The sequence below is a fragment of the Schistosoma haematobium genome, chromosome 3 (assembly GCF_000699445.3).
Source record: "Schistosoma haematobium chromosome 3, whole genome shotgun sequence".
NCBI classification, from domain to species: Eukaryota; Metazoa; Platyhelminthes; class Trematoda; order Strigeidida; family Schistosomatidae; genus Schistosoma; species Schistosoma haematobium.
The window spans coordinates 5,272,799-5,295,702 of NC_067198.1; the positions used below are offsets into that span (position 1 = coordinate 5,272,799).

At 37.9% G+C, this 22,904-nt stretch overlaps 1 protein-coding gene across 1 annotated transcript; it reads right to left on the reverse strand.

Moving 5' to 3' along the window:
- Positions 1-563: 563 nt before the first annotated feature.
- ROBO3_1 (Roundabout, axon guidance receptor) lies at positions 564-22,326 on the reverse strand. Its single transcript, XM_051212842.1, has 4 exons — positions 19,426-22,326; positions 15,916-16,822; positions 7,761-8,354; positions 564-1,500 (listed from the first exon to the last, which is right to left on the reverse strand). The coding sequence occupies exons 1-4, from the start codon at positions 22,108-22,110 to the stop codon at positions 1,445-1,447; spliced, it is 4,242 nt and encodes a 1,413-aa protein (XP_051068763.1). The 5' UTR covers positions 22,111-22,326; the 3' UTR covers positions 564-1,444.
- Between the last annotated feature and the right edge of the window lie 578 nt (positions 22,327-22,904).

Here is a 22,904-nt window from a genome sequence, read left to right on the forward strand (position 1 = left end):
ATTATTATTGTATAATTTGTATAATATGTATCAGCAGTACAAACAATATACATGAATAAAACAAATATGCATTCACAATACAACAAAACATTGTATAGAAATTAAAACCAAAGAGAGGGGGGGAGAAAGGGAGGGAGAGAGAGAGGGAGGGAGGAAAACAATACGAGATCATAAACATAATAATCCAAGCATAGATACATTTATATGAATTGGATAAATATTAAACGAAAATAACCATTCACCAAAACCGAAAAGAAAATATATCATAAATGTGAATACATCATTGAATAAAAAAAACGAAAAAAAAGAAAGAAAAAAAAAGAATCAAAACACTATTCCATTACATCATCGACAACAAAAAAAGAAAACAAAAAGAAAAGGAAAGAAGAAATCTTGTCAACAAAAAAAAATTCAGAGATTTACATATCATTCTACTTGTTTCATATTACATACTATAACATAATAGAAAATGAATCAATAATTGATTCAATTAATTGAATAAACACACATTCATTTATGAATTGGATTCAGGGAAACAATCAGTTAAAAAAAAGAGAAGAAATCATTTGAAACCGGTAACAATAGAACAACATTGACAATTGAATGAATAAATGAAGTAAAAATAATTAAAAAATAAAGTTTATTTTTTCTCTGTTTTTTTTTCTGTTTTCTCTCAAAATAATAATAGAAACTAAGCGAATCATCATCTTCCACACACACACACACAAACACAAAATAATAATAATAATACTAATTACAGTAATGGTAATAATATTTGTTTATTTATTCATCCATCTAATGACGACAAAATTATCATTATTATTATTATTATTATAGTTATATCGGAAATGCCTAAAGAAGTTACAAAACCACAAAAAAAAAACAAAGAAAACAAGCAGTAAACAATGTCTGAAAGCCTTAGACACACGCACACGCACTATAAATATATAGTCGTTATTTTTGTTGTTAGTCTCCTGTTTTTCTTGTCCCCCGCGTCACAATCCCCACGTAATTTACAATACAAATGACATGTAGTCTACAAACCTATATGTCTATACCCGTACAATCTTTAATGATAGCAATAATAATAATAATAACAATAATAATAATAATAATAACGTATACATGTACATATGTGGATATCTCAATATGAAATCTAATCACCATATTATTTTAATCAAACATTATAAATCAACCACAAAATGACTAACTTAAATCCACAACATTTAATGATGACGCTGATGTTGGTGATAATGATACAAGAAAAGAAAAAAAACAACATGAACAAAAACAGAAGAAAGAAGAAAAAAGGGACAAGAAGGAGAAAACTAATGATTGAACATAGAGTATCGGATTAAAGAGTAATAAAGATGCATAGGAATAGGAAGTGTAACATACCTTCCTTTAAAGAAAAAAGTATATGATTATCTATCAGTCAATTTTGTTAACATGCCACATGTGAAGGTTGTATCGTTGATAATGATGTTGAAGGATTATGAGCTACAAAAAAATTGATTGTAAAATTATAAAGAGAGAAAAGAAAATAATTAAAATAATATGGTATTTTCATTGATAGATCATTACTGAATAGTAAATGAAGAATGTCATATTTGTATCTAGCTATTATTACTTGTTTTAAAGAGTGTTAACCGATTTCTACTGACCAGTTATAACGTGGTGGGTTGAAGATGCTCGACTAGCTTTTGCCAAATTGCATCATTTATGGAGTAGGGGAGAAATCCGTCTACCAACCAAAGGATATTTTCACTGAGCAGCAGTTCGTTACGTCCTACTTTATGGCTGTAAAACATGACCGATAAGAGTAGAGGATATTCGTAGGTTACCATTATTAGATCATAGGTGTCTTCAACACATTGCTCGTATATCCTGGGATCACCGAATAATTAATGCAGTTGTTAGGAAACGGGTATTGGGTGAGGATGGCAAATCAATTGATAAATTAGTGAAACTTCATCAGTTGAGATCAGTCAGTCAGCTACAACGTAGGACCAGACACATATATGCATCGGTCCAAGTTGCCATAACTCATCAACACAACAAGATGAACACCGGATTCATAAAAGTAGTTAATTCAGAGGTGGTAATATATAAAAGAAAGATTGCAATAAAGATATGGTACGAGAAGAAATAATTAGTTCGTAGAAAGAAAGATATGAAGCAATTTTAATCTCCTAGTTTAAGGGAAGATAGAGAGTGTATACACCTACGCCATTGTGATCGATTCTGAGCCATGTCACCTACAGTCTCCAACCATTGGTTACGATAGTCACGCGGACCCCAACCAAGTAGTCTGCATCTACCAACATGGCTCAGACTAGAAGTTAGTGAATTCAAGCACTGATGCCACGTTTTGATTTGGCCGACCCTAACTTTCTTTCAACCATCCCGAACACCGGTTAGCATTGCACGTCGTGGTAATCGGTGTTCGGGCATAAGTAACACATGGCCCAACCATCTCAGTCGATGAAGATTCATAACCTCATCAACTGATTTACCATCATTACCTAATACCCTGCGTCTAACCTCACTATTACTTACCCGGTGATCCCAGCAGACGCCAGCAATATTTCTAAGGCATCTGTGGTCAAATACTAGTAGTTTACGAGTGTCTCCTACTCTTAATGGCCATGTTTCGCTGCCGTAAATTAAAACAGAATGGACTGCCGCGCAGTATACTCGTCCTTTTATCGAGATGGCTGGGACACGTGTTACGTACGCCCAACCACCGACCGCCCCGACGTGCGTTGTTTTATGGTGTACGAGTAGGTTAGGAGAAAGCTAGGGACGGGCAGACCAAAACATGGCACAAACCCATGAAGTCACTGACAAGTGGACTGAGTCATGTAGGTAGGTGTAGACTACCTGGTTAGGATCCGGGAGACGATAGCAGCTGAAGGTTAGAAACCTTGAATGACATGGCTTAAAATCGTTTGCAATGGCGCAGGTGCATCCACTCTTTGTGTTCCCCCAAGTTCTAGTCTTCTGAATTCTTCATGTCCTTTATTTTCTTTTCAAATATATTTCACTGAATTATACTTCTTGAATAACATATTCAAACTCAAATCTTTCCGATTACTGCTTATACTTTAACTACCTCTACCACTATGGGATTTGAATCGACAATTGTATCTGTGTGCTAATGTGGTATGGCAACTCGAACTGATGTACGTACGTACGTACGAAGTTCTACGTTGTTGCTGACTGACTGGGTTGGAGATAGTTGATAGGAAATCCTGAACTTAGATTTCGTGTTATTTGGTACTACTCAGAAATGTGTACTAGTAATTTTTTTGGGGGGGGGTTGAATGGGTGCTACCTGGCAAATTCGATTCCAAAGCACTGAGCTTTAAGTTTAGAGATGTTACAATTGAGCTATCCAGGTTGCAACTGATCTCCTATATGACTGAGATGTACACACAATTAATCGATCACTGAATAATGATAAATGCCATGTATGTCAAGCCTATTTTAGTGCAAATCAAATTCTATCAATCAAGTTGCAATGTGACTACCAATCGCGGCCCGTATAGTTCAGTGGTAACGTCCCTGACTACAAAGCTGGGTGACACGGGGTCGAATTCGCTAAGGAGCATCAGTTTCTTCAAAATTACTGGTACAACTTGCTGACTATCACCAAATAGCATGAAACCTAAGTTAAGGATATCCGGTCGACTACCTCCAACCACCACATTACATATTAACATGGTGTATGCGATATCGAGTCACCTATCTATTTGAAATAAGAAGGATCTGACATACATGACATTGATCACTACCCTGTGATCAACCAATTGTAAAAAAATTAATTAACTTGTCTAAGAGGCTAAACATCACATTCACTGTTGATGTAAAATGATTGGAGCTAGTAACTAGAAAAAACCAGTATTTAGGTTTCGTATTAGTATCAGTAATGCATACCTATATCGTCCCAGACTTTGGAGCTAGATGAAATAAATTCGAATCTCAGAGGGACAGTTGAGATTCCCGGTACTGCTCCCCGGCAAGTACCATATAACACAAAATCTAAATAAATGATTTCTTCCCAACTACCTTCAATCGCCCGACAATTGTCATTTCATGTAGCCGTAGCTCAGTGGTTATAGCATTCAAATTTTAGCCACCAATATTTAGATTCAAACCCTGCTCCATTTGCTTCGGTTCGGGCAACCAGGTAATACCACTAACCCCCATACTTAGAAAATGGTTAAAAGAATATGTATGTGATCACTGACTTATCGTTTAAATTATCATTACTACTTCCAAGTTGATCAATTAGGAATTTATCTGTTACATTAAAGGGTTCCAGATTCACATTTCAATTCACTTATATAGACTTTTCCAACTGGGTAGGTATCATTATTAGCTTTGATACATAAAAATACGACCCAAAATCGAGTGCATGTACGCGTATATAACAGGAGATTTGTTAGTTTACTCAGAAATCGAAAATCAAAGGAATCGGTGTACAAAAAACATCAGTCAGTAAAACTAATAAAAATAATTGCATATCTAAATTGCCATAGATCTATGTATGCTCAAGAAACAAAAAATCGAATAACACATCTCATATACCATCAGTTAACAGTAAGTACTGAAATCTTAGGTACAAGCTAATCTATTTAGCTTTGAGTAACACTGTTTTGTGTGAGGGCTATTGGTACTAATATTCCAACCTCAATGATTCGATATTTTGTAATAAATATCAAATGGAGCAGTGACTTAATGATTAAAGTGGTGAAATTAAATTATACTTGAAATATTGAGAGACTTCAGGAAGTGACCTTAAGAAATTTTACCCATTTATTAGCTGAGTAGAAGGCAAATGTTATAGAGGAGTAACCGGTTGATGGGATTCAAAATCAAATTATATCCTATACAAAAGAACTCGTTTATATGACTCTAGATTGTTTTAACTTTACAGCATTTAAAATGGGGGGAAAAATTGTTCTTTAGATATGACTATATTGCTTCAATATTATTAGTGTAGATACCAGTTATAGAGTCACACAATTAACTAATTATTATGATCATATATCGGGAAGCACCTATACGTTATTCAATTATCTGTATACATGGTAGTCCTCCATTGCACACGTCATACATAAATGAATAATTTTTCTGTATCGGTTAGGCTATAACAAATAGACAACCTTGAAAGATCTAACAAACACTCTTGACTAAGTCCCGAGTTACACTAAGTACACCCTTACAAATACAATCTGCGTCAGAAGTAGACTTTTCTTGGAATTTAGCATTTACCGTAGTTACACTATATATATATCAATTTTGAGCAAAAATTTGAAACACAGCTATCTTACATCTAATTGATTCGTCAGTATAGTATATTTCTGTCATTAAAACATTCAGGTTTTACCAGTAGGTCGAAGGTTTCAATGCTTCTCTACTTTGGTTTGAGGATCCAGGTAGCAGATCATAAATATAAAGTGTAACTCAATCTACGTTATATAAACATGTACTTACTAAGTTAGTTAAATCTGTTCAGTAAATATCGAATTTACTATTTCTGAGCACACATAGAAATATAACAGTAACTTGTGTCTATCAATAGATAACAATTATTTGTAATTGGGTCATCACGTCAACCAGGCATATATGTTGGTATATGTTCATCCTGTGCGGATTGCCTTGATATTACCATCTTATTTATTTATTTATTTAAACACATAAACACTGGTACAAGGAGGCATCAAATACATATGCACCAAATAAATCATTCGGTTTGTTTGAGGGCTGGGATACTGCCCGGGTGCCCTAATCGAAACAGGTGGTTTTTTAGGGGCAACACCCGGAGCCTTTGACCTAAAAGTCTAATCCACAAGGCAGTGGAGCAACGTCTGGAGATGCAGTCCCATGGTATCCGGCGACCAACAATTGGTTCATACGCCTATTTTTCCCTCACGATCCTGTAGTCCATGTGCACTATTGGTTTGGAATTGTGGTTTTCCAACTCCCATAGGTGGACTATCCGTGTCCACCAAACCGGTTAAAGCGCCGTACATTAGCTTTTCGTCCTCTCAGTTTCGTCAACAACGCCCTCGTCGCGAGATGACAGTGAGTAGGACTTCTCTGGCGGTGGTTATATGTACGTGGCCATGTGAGAGCAATTCAATAGGGAGAGCTGACTCTCCCTATCAAGTTACAAGCATTATAAGCAGAGATGAATAGTGGCTAGCAGCGGAATTCAAGACGCGACTTTTTGTCCTATTCGGAACTCGTCAAATGGATGTACCTGCATCTCAGAGTTGATGTCCAGTCTGGGACTCCAACCCAGTACCGTCCACTTTAAACGCCATCATGTTACCTACTTAGCTACTGAGTCCAGACAACTACTAGCTTGTGCAATTGGGTGAAGTTTTAATTCATTGATGTTAACGACGACAATTGATCAGTCTTCATAGCTCATTCAAATGAAATTTGTGATTTTTAAATAAAGATTTTAAAAAAAAACACGAATGGGGATTATATGTCAAATAAAGATTTTTAATAGTTGAATCCAAGAGTCGATCTATGCTTAAAAAAAAGTTACTATAATCTCCACAAAACGCCACTGTAATAAAATAAAGATTTCATATATTCTCTGTCTGTTTCTATGTGTCTCCTTCTCTCATGTATTGACTACTTTCAAAATAACGACAATATGACCTTTGTCTCTTTCTTGTTTTGTTTCATTAGGTCAACTTAAAACAAATATCATAGAAAAATGTGCGTATATATATATATATATATTCAACGGAAGAAATGAGAATAACATAAGGAAATAATTCAGATATCAGCAAGCCTATAAGCACATACACACACACACACACAATGTGTGATTCAACAGGACATAAAAACGATAGCCAAAACAACAACAAATAAATAAATAAATAAATAATGATCAAATAAATGATAAGAAATTCTTGTATACATTTGTAATATTGCTTGATTTGTAATGTCGCTAGTTCCACAATTAGTCATTTACAACTAAATGGGGAAATCAAAAGACTTAGTCAGTCATACAAGGATTAACGTTATTAGTAACGTTTCAATTTCAATAATTGTGTTGTATCGAACACATTATTTTCATCTAGTGACCGAGTGTTGTATGTTGGAATGTTATTTTTACTAAACATTCTATTTCGAGTCTCTGAAATTATCGGCAACTATTTGCTATAAACATAATAGCGTGACGCAGTCCTACATGTCGAATGGAAAACACACATATGTTGCAAAAATTAGGGTTTGAAATGGGATCTCGGATGAAAATTACACGATAACAGCTAGCATCAGCCCGATTAATGAACAGAACAGAGGTCAAATGTGCTGGATATATTCATTAATAGGTATCCGCTCAGTAGTTGAAAGGTGATGTCTTAGCTGAGACACTTGGAGCTCAATCCCTAGTGTGGTCCTGAATGTGTAGTGTTGCTGAGGAGTAACATACCAGGACGAAACAACTGTTCGTTACTTTCAAGTTTTTAATGATCCTCCGACTGAAATCAATCCATAACTGTTGAATATAAAATGCTCAAATCAACTACATAAACCATAATACAATATTTTTCAATCAGCTTTTACAGTAGTTTCTATTATTATAAGGGCTAACCTGTACGAAAAAAATTTAAAAAATTACTGTGGGCAGAGCAGCATACAATTACAATGAGAAAACATGAAATCATGAGTCAAATTAAATCGGTGTTAAAAAAAAGGTAGATTTGAACAAAAAAGACAACACTTACCAAATATATGTTGATCTGTAGAATGAGGTGTTGACAGACTTTCATGATTAGGCCACTCTGATGAGAGACCACTGGTTTTTGATAGAGAATGTGAAGATGTTGGAAGAGCACTATTACTTTCATGTTGTGATGTTAACCAGTTGTGATTTGAAGAAGAAACAGGCGGACCACTACCACCATTAACGTCACAACCACCTTGATGTTGAGATGATGATTGTCGAAAATCACTATAGGCTGAATCCTCACCGCTACCCGAACAAGGTGCGTCACCTAGAGACCAACTTGTAAAATGATGTGGAACCGGAGAGAAAGACGGAAGTGACGGGGGTGGGTAGTCTGGAGGAGGAGGTATAATCTCTGCAAGTGACAGTTGTCTACCACGTGACGCCTGTTGCATAACACCATAATCCATAGGTGCATGATCAAATATTACAGGTTGAATCACTGATACACTAGCATACGGTGTAGCATGATCTTCTGATGATGGATTACGTGAACTATGAGTAGGAGGCAAAGGTAAACATCCATTCGGTAATAAATGAGTTGTACCATTGTGCATAAGCTCTGATGGACAATGAGTGCCTCCAGATAACACTAAAAAGTAACGATGAAAGAAATCGACTAAAATCACAAACGATAATAGTTAATTGTCAACAGTGAAATTATTAATATTTAGACAAACTTACTGACTTAAATCAAAAAAAGTTTTACCACATAAACCTTAATTTATAATGCTTCATACGATGTTATTTATTTATTTATTTGAACACATAAATATTGGTACAAAGGGGCAATATATATATATATATATATATATATATATATATATATATATATATATATATATATATATATATATATATGTATATATATATATGCGCCACACAATAACAATGAGAATGTGAAGTTCAAATAGCAAAAGTACAGTCACAAAGAATTCTTCCACTTAAGGAGATTACGTCTTCTTTTATAAAAAAAAAAGTAAAATAAGGTTACAGCAGGATACACAAACTTCTCGACTACGTCTATCTGCTCACCATCCAGAGTGAGTACAGGATTGGAATCCTGCCAGCCTTGTAGAAGTACTTTGCACTTCGAAGGTGCAAAGCACATACCGTACTTACGGACATTGATTGCCAACTGATTAAGTGCGGATTGCATGCCTTGGGCGTTATCATACAGTAAGACAATATCGTCCGCATACTCAAGGTCAAGAAGTCTTTCTCCAGGCAACAGATCCACACCACCATTACTTACATCCATCAGAGCTGTTTCCAGAATGTCATCGACGGCAAAGTTGAAGAGGAATGGTGAGATTGGGCAACCCTGTCTGACTGCACTGCTCCAATGGAACAAGGGAGAGAGGTGGTTGTATGCCATCATTCTGCCTGAGGTGTTTTTATATAGGGCTTTTAGGATGTTAATAAACTTCTCAGGCACACCCTTCTTCAATAGACAATCCCAGAGAACAGTCTTATCCAACGAATCGAAGGCAGCCCTGATGTCCAGAAACACTACGATTGTTGGTCTTTGATAAGTATGACGGTGTTCTACCGTTTGGCGTAGGGTGAAGATATGATCAATACATCCTCGACTGGAACGAAAACCAGCCTGCTCCTCGCGAGTCAATGTTTCTCACGTTTTGAACAACCTACGAAGTATGACGGAAGCCAACAGTTTGGATGCAATCGGAAGTAGACTTATCTCCCGATAGTTCTTACAGGAACGACGTGAACCCGTTTTAAAGATAGGGACAACTATCAACTCATTCCATGACGTTGGTACACTCTCTAGTTCCAAAACCTTTGTAAACAACGTCGTCATTTTCTTAGCCAGAAAGTCACCATCATCTTTAAAAAGGGTCAGAGGTGAGTTATCTGGGCTCGGTGATTTGTAGCGCTTCAAGAGCTGGAGTTCCTTGTGGACTTCCGTCTCATTTGGTGGATCAGTCGTCACGGACCATGGAGGGAAGGACAGACTGATTGATATTGTCGGGGCAGCAGACCATTTGAACTGCCCTTCGAAAAATTCTGCTTATCGTCCAAGACGTCGATGGATGTTAGTGATTGGCATCCGGTCATATTCATAGATTATTCCGCTCACACCAGACTTCTTGCTGCCAATGGCTCGGATGACTTGAAAAAGCTTCCGGTAGTTACCACATGCAGCTGCTACTTCCAACTAGTTAACGCGCTCCGGACCACCAGGTTTCTCGGTCCTTACGCACGCTTTGCCCAATTTCATTACGTAACAGTTGTCGTTTGTGGGCTTCAATTATTTGTAAGGAGCCTGAAGAAGCCCAGTGCTTATAAGCGGGACGTTTCGCGAAGCCGCATGTGACTTTACTCGCCATTATCATGGCGTCGTGCAATTGCAACCAATGCTCATCTATACTTTTTGGTGGAATGGAAGCTAGCCTAGAACCTAGCTCGGTTCGATACTTACAACAGAAATTGCAACCAATTTACTAACACATCAATCCGTTTAGGACGATGAATTTATTGGCCACTGAAAAGTAAGGTAAGATTGGACGAAAAAGGGTATGATCAGAGTCCAGATAGGTACTCCAAAAAAAGCGGCAGTCTTGTACACAACCACGTCAGCGGTAGCTGGTTGCGATGTGATCATTTTGAGTCCAGGCTTGAGATGCAGATGGAGGACTCCAGGTGGCACATAGGCGATGACTGTGCCGGTAGTTAGTGCTAGCCAGAAATAGGTTGTGGTCCGTGCACAGTTGCAGTAGACGGTCCCCGTTATCTGTCCTGTGACCAACAAGTTCCCATCGGCCACCTAAACGACTCTCTTCTGTGCCTGGACACCCGACCTGAGCATTCAAGTCTCCGGCTAGTACTACAATATCTATCGAACGCACTTTCTGGAGAAGAACAGTTGCATCCGGGCTGCAATCTGTTGGAGCATAGGTGGAGATGACGAAAAGATATCATTTCTCACACCAACTTCTTCTACTTTGATGGAGGTTCCTAATCTAACAGCACATAACCGACTGTTAATGGGGATTCAATCAATTAGTGCTGCTCAGCTCTAGAGCTTAGTGCGACAACAACGCCTGCAAGACAAGACGAAGATGCCACAGGGTCCCCGGATAAACGCACATAAAACAAGCTTTTCGAAGCGAAAGATGGGGAGCGAATTTATAGTACTTTACTAGAGTCTTGAGTACGGGTCTCGGATAGACAACAGACGTCGATATTAAAACTTTCTAAAGATATAGCCAAGCCTGTCTGTTGTCCGATCTGCGTTAGTGTGTGAACGTTGAAGGAGGCCAGTTTGAATGGTTTACGTGGTTTCAGAAAGACTGTTTCAATATTCGTAGTCGGTGGTAGCATCCAACTTCCAACCAATCAGTGTCTTGAGGTTGTTTAGATAGGACAGGATTTCCACCATAGGCGAGCTGCTGTATAAGTCGAAAAGTAAAATACGCAAAACGAGAATAAAGGAAAATACATGAGTGACGTAGTATAAAAGAAATAAAAGCGAATGCTATCAAATGATTGTGATTGAGATCTGTCTAAATGCGAATTGAAGCGAGAATATTTTTTCCAGTAGTAGTCATCATTTGGTTTGTGTGAGGGCTGTGATACTGCTCGGGTTCCCAAACTGAAGCAAGTGGTTTCCTTAGGGGGCCCCACACCCAGAGGCTTCGACGTAAAGGTCTGATCCACAAGGCGGTGGAGCATCGTAAGGAGGTGCAGTCCCATGGTAGCCGGTGACCAACGACTGGTTCATATGCCATTTTCTCCCTATGGATACTGGGGCCCATGTGCACCATTGGTTTGGAATCAGCATTTTCCAACTCCCCTAGGCGAACTCTCCATGTCCACCAACACTGTTAAAGCGCCGGACATTCGCTTTTTGTACGATGTTGGAAAACGGTTACACTTATATGCATGACAGTTTTTTAGACCGATCCGAAAAAGAACAAACGCACTAATCGACGAAATTTACGAATTTGTGAGTGATGTAAAATGGACGAAATTTTGAAAAATGTTACAAAGACGAATAGCATTAAACAAGTTGGACTTATATAGATACATTTAAATATTAACTGAGAATGAAAATGACAGTATTAGCTTTTGCAACATAATGTATGTGAAACATTATGCTATCACTTACGATCACAAAACGAGGAATTAAAATAGCGCTAACTTTTACAAAACACTTAATGAATACTTAATCAATTGGTTAATGAGAGTATGGTTTCATCTTAAAGGGAAGTTAAATAAGCTGAAAAATCATTTAAGAAACGATGACTCAGAGACTAACTCATTTAATTTCCAGCCATAATGTCGTACATTTGATCTCGCCCCACCTAGTTCGTTATGGTCAATCGTGGATAGTATTAGTAGCCACCCATACTTGCAGTGCAGTCTGAATGTGATGGAAGAGTTGAACTACGAGAATCACTAAAACCAGCGATCGATGAGACTAGCCGTTTCGTCTTATTTCAGGAACATCTTTCACAGAGTATAATTTAGGGACCTGAATAGGATAGCCCAACCGTTGCTGCTACCTTGACGTGGCGGTCGGGCTTGCTTACTGTGATGAATCAATCGAGCTATACTGGCTGGGACAATCATTCTTCAAGACCATACCAAGACAGACAGGTCGGTTGAAGACCAAAAGCACCAAACCGAAGGTCCGAAGGCGAAGTCGTACTGCTGACTGTACAGAGGTGTGACGGCAGTGAGATGTTTCCTTCAGACAACCAGCATAACAGCGATACTGCCTTCCCACAAGGAGGGGTGGAGTTAGAAAAGGTCGACACTAAAAAATGTACATCTCGCCTTATCCCACGGATATCCGTTTCCGGCGGGAAGGTTCCAATAAGTACGGAGCTAACACGAAAATTACTCATAAAAAGGTCGTATGTGGCCGACCTCAAGCAGTTGTCCCTCGGGCATTGTGGTCACGCTCTCAGGTCACCAAGACCAACTCTAACCCAATTTCCTTTTCAGGTACCTCTAGAAGAACTGTTCCACAGTGTGGACAACCATGAAGTGATAACCACCCTCATACATCCAACAGCACTCAAGATCACTATATTCATAATCAATCTCCCTCTTCGATTCCTATTATTCCTCCTTCTTTGACTTTTAACTCTAAGCTTGCTCTTTTGACTTCCTCCTCAAGTGTCACCATAGCCAACGATTCTAGTGCTCAAAACACTGTCCCAGGTCTACTGAAACCTCGCTCCAAACTACACATTGGAGCCTTCGACTCACGCGCACTATGTCAAATCAGTCAACAGGCTTCCTTGGCTAGAACCCTGAAATCTCGTACCATTGATCTATGTTGTGTCTCTGAAACACGCATACAGGATCCTAGTGTGGTCATCATCCATCTGAACTTCTTCAGAAAGCTAAACATTCAGACATAGTACTCTTAGCAGGTGACTTTAATGCTCAGGTAGGTAGCTTAAACCAAGCAGAAAGACATTTAGGTGGGCATTTTAGTATTCCGGCTCAGCGAACAGATAATGGTGATCGTCTGCTGCAAATGTGCTCAGACAATCGTTTATTTTTAGCAAGCACTAATTTTAAGCATAAGGAGAGACATCGTCTAACATGGCGACCCCCTGCACCAAACTAGCGATAGACTTAAATAGACCATATTGCCATCAGTCATCGCTGAAGAGGCTCAACAGAAAACTGTCGTTCGTTCTGGAACACCTGTTTGGACTCCGATCATGTTCTAATACGAGCACGGGTTTACTTGCACCTCAATGGACGCAAAGAAACCACATTAAGAAAACCCAATAGTCTAACTCAGTGACGAGGAAGCCAAAAGTAGATTTCAGGAACAACCAGGGTCACAGGTAGTTCTGAAAACGAGGTTGACCCAAATGTTGCTTGGAAAGATATGCGAACAGGTGTGGAAACAGAATTTACATCTATTAATGATTTGAACCAGAGGGTTACGAAAAACCAATCGATCTCTACTGAGTTTATTGCACTGATAGATTCTCGAACACTCATCCCATCAGGCTCTGAACACGATGAAGAGCGAAAACAAGACAGATATAGGTTAAACAAAAGTCTGTGGAACGACCGTGAGCGGTGGTGGGCAACGAAAGCAAAAGAGATGAAAAAGGCAGCGACTGTAGGTAACACCAGACGGCTTTTCAGACAAATAAAAGAAATTGGAATTAATAAGTCAAGTGTAAGTCAGACTATTTCGGAAAAAGACGACACTCTCATCTGCTCTCAGTCCAGACGTTTAGAACGATGGGCAGAACATTTTAGAGAACAGTTCAACTGGCCTTCAGCTACTCTACAACTACCCTCCATTCCCAGACAGTGTGAATACAACATTGAAGTAGGTCCCCCAACTCTAGCTGAAGTCCAAGACTATAGCTAATCTGAAACGAGGAAGAGCAGTTGGTCCAGATGGGTTGGCTCCAGAGGTCTTTAAGGATGGTGGTCCAATTTTAGCGATTAGGTTGACTAGTACTTTAGCTAAAATCTGGGAGTTAGACGCTATCCCATCTGACTGGTCACAATCACTGATTGTCCCAATATGTAAGAAAGGGTCAAGATCATCCTGTGATAACCATAGAGGGATTAGTTTGACTAACATAGCATCTAGAATAATAGCCTCAATAACGATCGGGCGCCAAACTAAGACTCGTGAACTGCAAACACGAGAAAATCAGGCTGTAGTTAAACTTGATCGTGGCTGCATCGACCACATATTCACCATTCGTCATGTTCCAGAACATAGGCATACTTATCGGCGTCCGACAATGGTGGTCTTTTTTGACTTAAAAGCAGCATTTGACTCGGTAGACCGCGAGATTCTGTGGCAGTGTCTGTCATTGAAAGGCATACCTCAGATGTACATAAACTTTGTGAGTGCACTCAACTCTAACAATACTAGTCGAGTCAGAGCTTATGGCGAACTGTCATCTACTTTTGCAACCTCAAGTGGTGTCCGTCAAGGCTGTCCACTTTCCCCATTTTTGTTTAACTTCATCATAGATTTACTGATGGAAATAACTTTCTCGTCGACTGAGTTCTCGGGCATTGATCTCCATCCAGGAGGTCCACTTATCGACTTAGAATACGCAGATGACATAGTCCTGTTTGGTGAAGACGCTGACAAAATGCAGAGTCTTTTGGTAGCACTGAGCAACAATGCCAGAATGTTTGGAATGCGCTTCTCTCCCTCTAAATGCAAGTTGTTGCTTCAGGACTGGTCTGCGTCAACACCTGAACTAAGGATAGGGAATGAAGTAGTGGAACGCGTTGACAACTTCACTTATCTTGGAAGTCTGATCAGCCCTAATGGGTTGGTGTCTGACGAAATCTCAGCAAGGATTCGAAAAGCTCGTTTGGCTTTTGCCAAATTACGTCACCGATGGTGAATGCGAGATATCCGTCTATCAATTAAGGGACGAGTATACTGCGCAGTAGTTCGTTCTGTTCTACTTTATATCTGCGAAACGTGCCCATTAAGAGAAGATACTCGTAAGTTACTAGTATTTGATCACCGATGTCCTAGAAATATTGCTCGCATCTGCTGGGATCAACGAGTAAGTCATAGTGAGGTTAGACACAGGGTATTAGGGAATGATGGTAAATCAGTTGATGAGGTTGTGAATCTTCATCGACTGAGATGGTTGGGTCACGTGTTATGTATACCTGAACACCGATTACCACGACACATAGTGCTGACTAGTGTTGGTTGGAATTAAGTTAGGGTCGGCCAAACCAAAACGTGGCATCAGTGCTTGAAGTCACTAACTTCTGGTCACAATTAAGGCGCGTGACCACCACTGATATCCAGAACGCTAATCAGTAAAGGCTTTAACATAACCAAACTTAAACTCAATGACCAGATGAAGATTTATATACATCAAGATACAATGTAAACCTATTTTCAATGTAAAAATGCATAATCTAGTTCATAAAACCCTAATAAACCGACTAGTTTATCCGTTGGTTTATACGTTTCATACAACAGACTGATCTCAGTTGGGATACCAGTGAAAAATAAGAAGATCTATTCCTATTATTACATATAGTTTTAATAAAATCTCTTTATAAGACTGGATGATTAATAAAACACTGAAATTCGTTAATATACATCGCATGATAATAATGAAACTTGAATAATTTTAAAATAATAAACTTACATTGAGCACTACCAACTGGGATATTTGGAACTATGACAGCCGGATTATTGAATGAATGATTCTTTAAATTATCTATAGGCAACACTGGATTACCAAGAGGGTACTGTGGTAAATATGTTGGCACTGACTGTAAACTCCCATCATTTGTTAAGGAAAATCCATTGGCCATAGACACAGAGTATGATGGGTCCATTGGACGAGTAAAACCATTTCCGTAAGATTTCTCACAAAATATAGGATCGCACAATTTTGGTGCATGGTTTCTGTCAGATATCATAGATGCATTTACAGAGAGAGGTTCCACCAAAGTAAGAGATGTAGCTTCTGTCTCCGTGGAAGTAGAAAAATTACCCATGTAAATCGGAGGCGAAGCTGTACCCGCTCCCTGTGTGGAATCAACAACGCCAAGACGTCCATTTTTGGCAATTATTTCAGCATCCATCACATCTAAAACAGCATGTCGGCGCCTTTGTCGCTCGCTTCTGTGTCGTCCATATATGATAAGAGCGAGACAAATGATTACCCAAAGTACACTAAACATAACTGCACTAACAATGAACCACGGTTCTCTGGTAAGGCTACCCTTTTCTTCGTGAATATTGGTAGTTTTAGAATTCATTTGTTCACTAAGCCCCTGTGGTGATGGACTTCCTGGATATAGGCTCCTTCCGTCATACAAAACCCTTCGGAAAATATTTCCAGATTCATACAGATTCGGATTCATTACTGAGAACTTTGATGGTGCTACACCTAATTCTGGAAAATGACCTCGTGTAGGATATGCAAAAATGTAAACTGGTAGTGATCTAACCCCTTCACCATGACAAGTAACTGCAGATAGATAAAGTGTATAATTAGACCATGGATCGAGATCATAAATGTGAAAAGATGACTGTTCAATCCCCATCTAAAATACATGAGTAATAAAATAATTTGGATATTTTCTACAAAAAATTTTAAACGGATATTAGTACTATAATTTGATATAAATCAAATCGTTTAATTTTTTTTGAAACGATAGAAAGAAATTAGAGGAAAGTTATTAAAGACTATTTATTTTACACTATTATGGACCTCAAAAGATGCTCTAAGCAAAGACAAGAATTACTCCAGATTTGCTATATTCACAAAATTCAAGCACGAAATTAGTATGAAAATCAATTTCCAATAGTAAGAATTAAGACTGTTGAACAGTTTGAAAGAAAATAGACCACTATAAATCCGAAATGAATTCAGAACAATTTAGCTTATTATTCAGAGTGATGAGGTTTTAATTTCTTTTCACATTATTTCTTTATTATCCTCGTCTCCTCTTACCTTCCATTTCTAGTCTAGTTGACCTTTTATTTTTATGTATAAATGTTCTTAACAAGTATATTATGCGTGATCAGACTGTTCGAAATGTACTGTGCTAATACATAACATAGTTCTGATAATTTTTGTCTTCTTATTACACTATCGAAATTTGTCAAATGAACTAAATTATGAATAACAGTAAAAAGGACAAAACTAAATAATAGTCTATTTTGATGAATAAACACAGCTTCAGAAAAATAGTAAATGAAAGTCAGTTACTAAGTATAGATTATGTTTATTTATTTATTTTAACACATTGATATTGGTACAAGGAGGCACCAAATGCATATGCGCCACACAAATCTCATTTGATATATGTGAGTGCTGTGATACTGCCCAGGTGCCCAAACCGAAGCAGGATAGATTGTGTAGACAACTTTAAACAACACTGTGACTGTTAATGGCACTATTCGGTTGCAGAAACCGAAGTTGGATGGGGTTTGGACCTGTGACCTACTAATTGGAAGCCCAATACTTTAACCAGTCAGTAAGGGTAAACTTTATATTAACTCCAAAAACGGACAAAAGCTGGGAGACTGTAAGTAGCTAATCACACAATTATTAGCACTGTGTTGTTATTTTTGAAAGAAATAAAAACTGCTGCTCATAATTAAATTAACTCGAAATAACATTGTCAAATAGAACGTTCGATAACAAATAAATAATTAATTTGTCAAAGCAGAATGTCGAAAAACCTGAACGTTACTAAACGGTCAATTAATTCTTACCATTCCTTATAAGGTTACCTTTCCTATCATCATGAAACACTATGATCAAAAAATTGCATTCTTTTCATAGCAACGTTCCTAGGAGCTCTGATATGTAGTATTTCTTCATATCTCTTGTATATCTCATGTATTGTTTCCGTTATTGTTTACTATCGCTGCTAAATAGTATACAATTATTACATTTTGAGATGACTTACTGATGCTATATAAACTCAGTATTCAGTAATTATAGCTTGTGTAGTGGTGGGTTAGTGATTAAGTTATCTGAATCTCATCCACGAAGTAGCAGTTTCAAAATCCACCCCACCTAATTCGATTTTAGTAACCTGATAGTATCAACAGTCCTCACAATTAGTATAGAGCGAGCGAAACCAAACACATGAATCTGTACCTGATGGTAAACGAGTATATGAACTAATAAAATAAAAACATTGATCCCAGAAATAATGCAGGCATGAAGTGCCAGGCAGTAAATGCCAGCTTTTCGTGTTTTTTTTTGGTTAATTGGAATATGGTAATAAGAAAATATCCAAATAATTGATAGTTCATGATTTTAAATAACAATTACTATAATTTAAGTTTTATCTGGATAATGAAATAAAGTTTAGCGGCTGAAAGCGTTAAACTTTATGTCGTAGGCTCGAAACTCAGTTGATCTATTACACTGCGCAGCCAATTATTATTAGCCCAGATATCAGAACTATGACTTAAAGTCAAGTATATAATTCTCTGCTTGATGAAGTTAAACTGATTTTTCATGCAACAAAAGTTATGTATATACAAACAGTTAAATTTAAACTGATACTGATATGCATTTACTAATATTTATGCGACGAGATTTATCGTAGGAAAACTCCAAATCAACATAAAAAAGTTGTTTCTCGTACACCACCAATCAAATATTCAAAAGCAACTTCGAAACTGGTACAAATGTGCATGGGCCCGAGCTACTACAGTACATGACCACAGCTTTAACTGTATGTGGGATTAATCGATATTTTGAGGGTCTAAGTTTATGGCGCGAGGCAATAAAACATATATTTTCCAATCTTATGAAGATTGTTAATGATAAAAGTTATTGTATACCGTTATATGCCTCTGCAGCTTGACCCGAAGCATAGATTTATGTTCCCAGAATATACATCTAAGCGTTAATCGTATAAAATCTAGGCTAATACTTCCAGAAATTAGTTATTAACTATCATTATAGGTTATAAATCTACATGTAATATTACAATTTTATCACATAAACAGGTGACTTATAACTAAGCCTCTGTACATATGTATGTGATGATTGAGTGTCTGATCTATTGAATATGCACAGTGTTACCCTTATATTTCAAAATTAAAACTAAAACCACTGATACATGAAAATCCGGAAAATTTTATATTTAAATTAAGTAAAAATATAAGTAAAGTAACTTACATTGACAGTACGACTAAGTTTTAGTGCAGTACTTAATATTTTTAAAGAATATCCCGTTAAAATACCTCCACGCTCCCATTCATTTGGTGGATTCCAATCAAGTTGAAGTACAGTTCCATTTTTAAGCCAACGGACATTTGTTATTTGTGGTGCACCTGTTGGTGTGCTGTCATATGTAAGAGCAACTGAAACCTGACTTTTCTGTGAGAAAACCCTGCTATGATCTGGATGGTCAACAAATGTTTCAATACGAATAGCGTAGCATATGAAAGGTCGTAAATTACTAATCGCCATTTTTATACTTGTAGTAGTCACACCTACATGGATGTAGTAATCAACCTTTTCACCATTTAGAAAACTGGGTGGGTTCCAGTCAAGCGACTGCTGTTTTGAAATCCTTGGTAAACTGCACGGAGTTAGGTCATCTTCATAAGAGTCTAATAGATTTTCCATAGATTCGTCTTTAAAGGCACATGAATTGTGGTCTGCTTTAGGATAATGCGTGATGCCCTCTTTGATGTAATATCCATTATTATTGCTGTTAGAATTTATGCACCTAGACATTGGTACACTTCGGTAAGTTGCTTTAAAGCCGGTAATAAGAACCAAAACATCTGATGGACCACATAGGAACCACTCTGCCAACAACTCAGAAGGTGAAATCGCTCTAACATGTAGAGGACTAAAGTCTACAGACTGCAATTTTACGACCAACTCAGTTGGGAGATAGTTACGTGTTGATTCAGAAATTTTAGTAAACACCAATTTATTCAGAATGAAAGGTTTACCCACTCCATAATGATTTATGTAGCGGACAAGAATGTGGTAACCAGTCTGTGGTAACAAACCGTTTACACGAACCGGATTATATGGACCAGATGATTCCACAACACGCCAACCATTAGAAGTGTTGAACTCTGTTACTTCCACTTGCACACCTGTTATAAATACATTTTCACCAAGGCTACGCTTCTTTATAACGTCCCCGACAGAATAATCGTTAATTAAATTCAGCACAACCCATGTATCACCAATATTAGTGACTTTAACATCTTTTGGGGGATCCGGCAACAACAGATCACCTTCATCTCCAGGCAACAGGTACGTGCTACTTCCAGATGAACCCCCTTGAATTACTTGCACGAAAGAAGTCCGTGATGTAGAGCGTCTTGAAAAAGATGAAGAATCTTGAACTTCAACTTCACAGGTGTAAAAACCAGTGTCTGATACACGAAGAGCATTGATCTGAAGAGATCCGGAATTTAATATCACAACTCGAGGATTAGAGCTAGTGGAAACAGCAGAATTATTAACTAACCACTGTGTTACAATAGGTGTGAATGTATCAATGTTGGAATGCACTAATGAGTTTGAAACCTGTAAAGTATACTGGAGAACAGTTGAGTGGCACGGTAAAGTTGCAACCATCCCTTGAAAAAATGTCCGATTTTGGGGTCCGATTTCGATAAGCGGTAGGGATATCACAACAGACTCGATGAAAAGCTGAGCTGTTGACTTGACAATACCGGCTTTTTGTGATGCTTTGCATTCAAATAATCCTGCATCAGATAGCATAGTTGAGTTTATGAAGAGTGTCCCATTAGGAAATACCGAGTACCTGCCTGCTTGTAGTGGTTTCTCACTCGGCTTTGGTATCCAGAATGAGAATTTATCATGTAACCATCTGACGCTAGGAGGTGGGGACCCAGAAGTTAGACAATCAAATGAAACATGTCCACCAAGTGGTACTGTCTTATCCTCTGGTGTGATCACGAATATTGGTGGTGAAACTACAGATAAATGTGCGACAGCCTCTACATTACCGGCAACATTTTTCGCCTCGCATATATAATCACCGGCGTCGGATAACTGAACATGCTCTATACGCAGTGTCTTTCTATCAATTAAAGATGCTTGAATAATCTTGTTGCCTTCTCGTCTCCATAAAATTGTAGAATTGGGATCTTCAGAAGCCAAACACTGAAATTCTACAGAATCCCCAACAACAGCTTGCTTGCTCATCGGCGTAAATTTAAAACGAGGTTTACGACGAATAGTGAGTGTAGCTAACTTACTTTCCCAATGACCAGCAGAATTCTCAGAAAGACACTGATATGTCCCAGAATCTTGACGTTTAGCGCCATCAATTCTCAAGCCCCCGCTTTCCATAACCCTAGTCCGTGAACTATCAACTATTTTCTGATTATTATGTTTCCAGTACACCGTAGGGGATGGTGATCCGATGGGTGGGATGCACTCCAATAAAACTGTCTGACCGAAATGGGCAGACTTACTTTCAGGACCAGATGCACTACTGGCATCAAAAAATGCAGCTTTCACAAGAGCGGAAGGTGAACTAGTCCAGCCATGGACATTCGATGCATTGCAATAGTAGTGACCCTCATCCTCTTCACTGAATGAAAGGAAAAGAAGCTCGCCAGCATTTGTAATTCTGTTAGATGTACCTGGTTTGTGCCGTTGAGTTTCAACAACTTTCCCGTCTTTATACCAAGTGATGGAGACTATAGGTTCACCCTCAGCACGACAAAACAACCTAAGTTGTTGACGATGAAGCGGAAATGCATCTCTAGGATATTCAGTGAATAAAGGCTTTCGAGGTTCATCTATGCAATCTACAGTCCACAGAATTACGATGAGCACGTAACTCAACAGTATAAAGTACATTAATTGAAATTATCCTGACCAGATATTATACCTGGTTAGTAAGGAAGGAAAAATGAAGAGCGAAATAATTCCATGTACATGTCCACGTACAAAAAGCTTAATTAAGTTCATTTAAGATCCACTAGTAATGAATTATATTCAACATCATAATTAGACGAAAACAAATACTTCCCGCGTTTATTTTAAGTCCAACACTGCGCTTCAGTTGCTACTTTTGCTAAATGCTGTGAACAAACAAACGTCACTAAAAAGCCTACATCTTTATACAACTGTTGATCATTAGGTTAAAAAATTGGAAGCAACTCACAAAACGTCTCAGTAATACTATAAAGTGAATGAAAAAGCAGTCACAGTAATTCAGTAGTCCTAGTAAATGTAAGACGATAAATCAGTTTCAGATCAGAAAGGACAGGAGGTAAGATGGTCTATGTTAGACTTGGTAATGGTGGTCTCTTAGTTGGTTAATTTTTCAACTGTTGAAAGATAGAGTTTTAAACAAGTGCTGAGTTGATGAATTCAATTCGTTGATTATTCCATTGGAAAGTCGGTATTCAGCTGACAAGTATTTTGTTCTGGGCTCATGAACTTTTATACAATGTCCTCAAAAATTCTCCGTTTGGAGAGCAAGAAAATCGGGGGCACATCAGACTCGAGTTTATCACTAAGTTACTTAAAAATTGTGGTCAAGTCGCTTCTGGTTTTTCTATATGACATGGGAAATAAATTAAGCCAGTCTGTCATCATATGGGAGCTAAGTGATTCCATTAATCAAGTTGGTTGAGATTCTTTGAACA

Bases quoted from the DNA above. Each gene is read 5' to 3' on its own strand.
- ROBO3_1 (XM_051212842.1), bottom strand. From the start codon at position 22,110: ATGTACTTTATACTGTTGAGTTACGTGCTCATCGTAATTCTGTGGACT. The intron at 8,355-15,915 runs GTAAGTTTATTA...GTTACTTTTTAG, and splicing joins CCCAGTTGGTAGTGCTCAAT to TGTTATCTGGAGGCACTCAT. The intron at 1,501-7,760 runs GTAAGTGTTGTC...ATTTTTTTGTAG, and splicing joins TACAGATCAACATATATTTG to CTCATAATCCTTCAACATCA.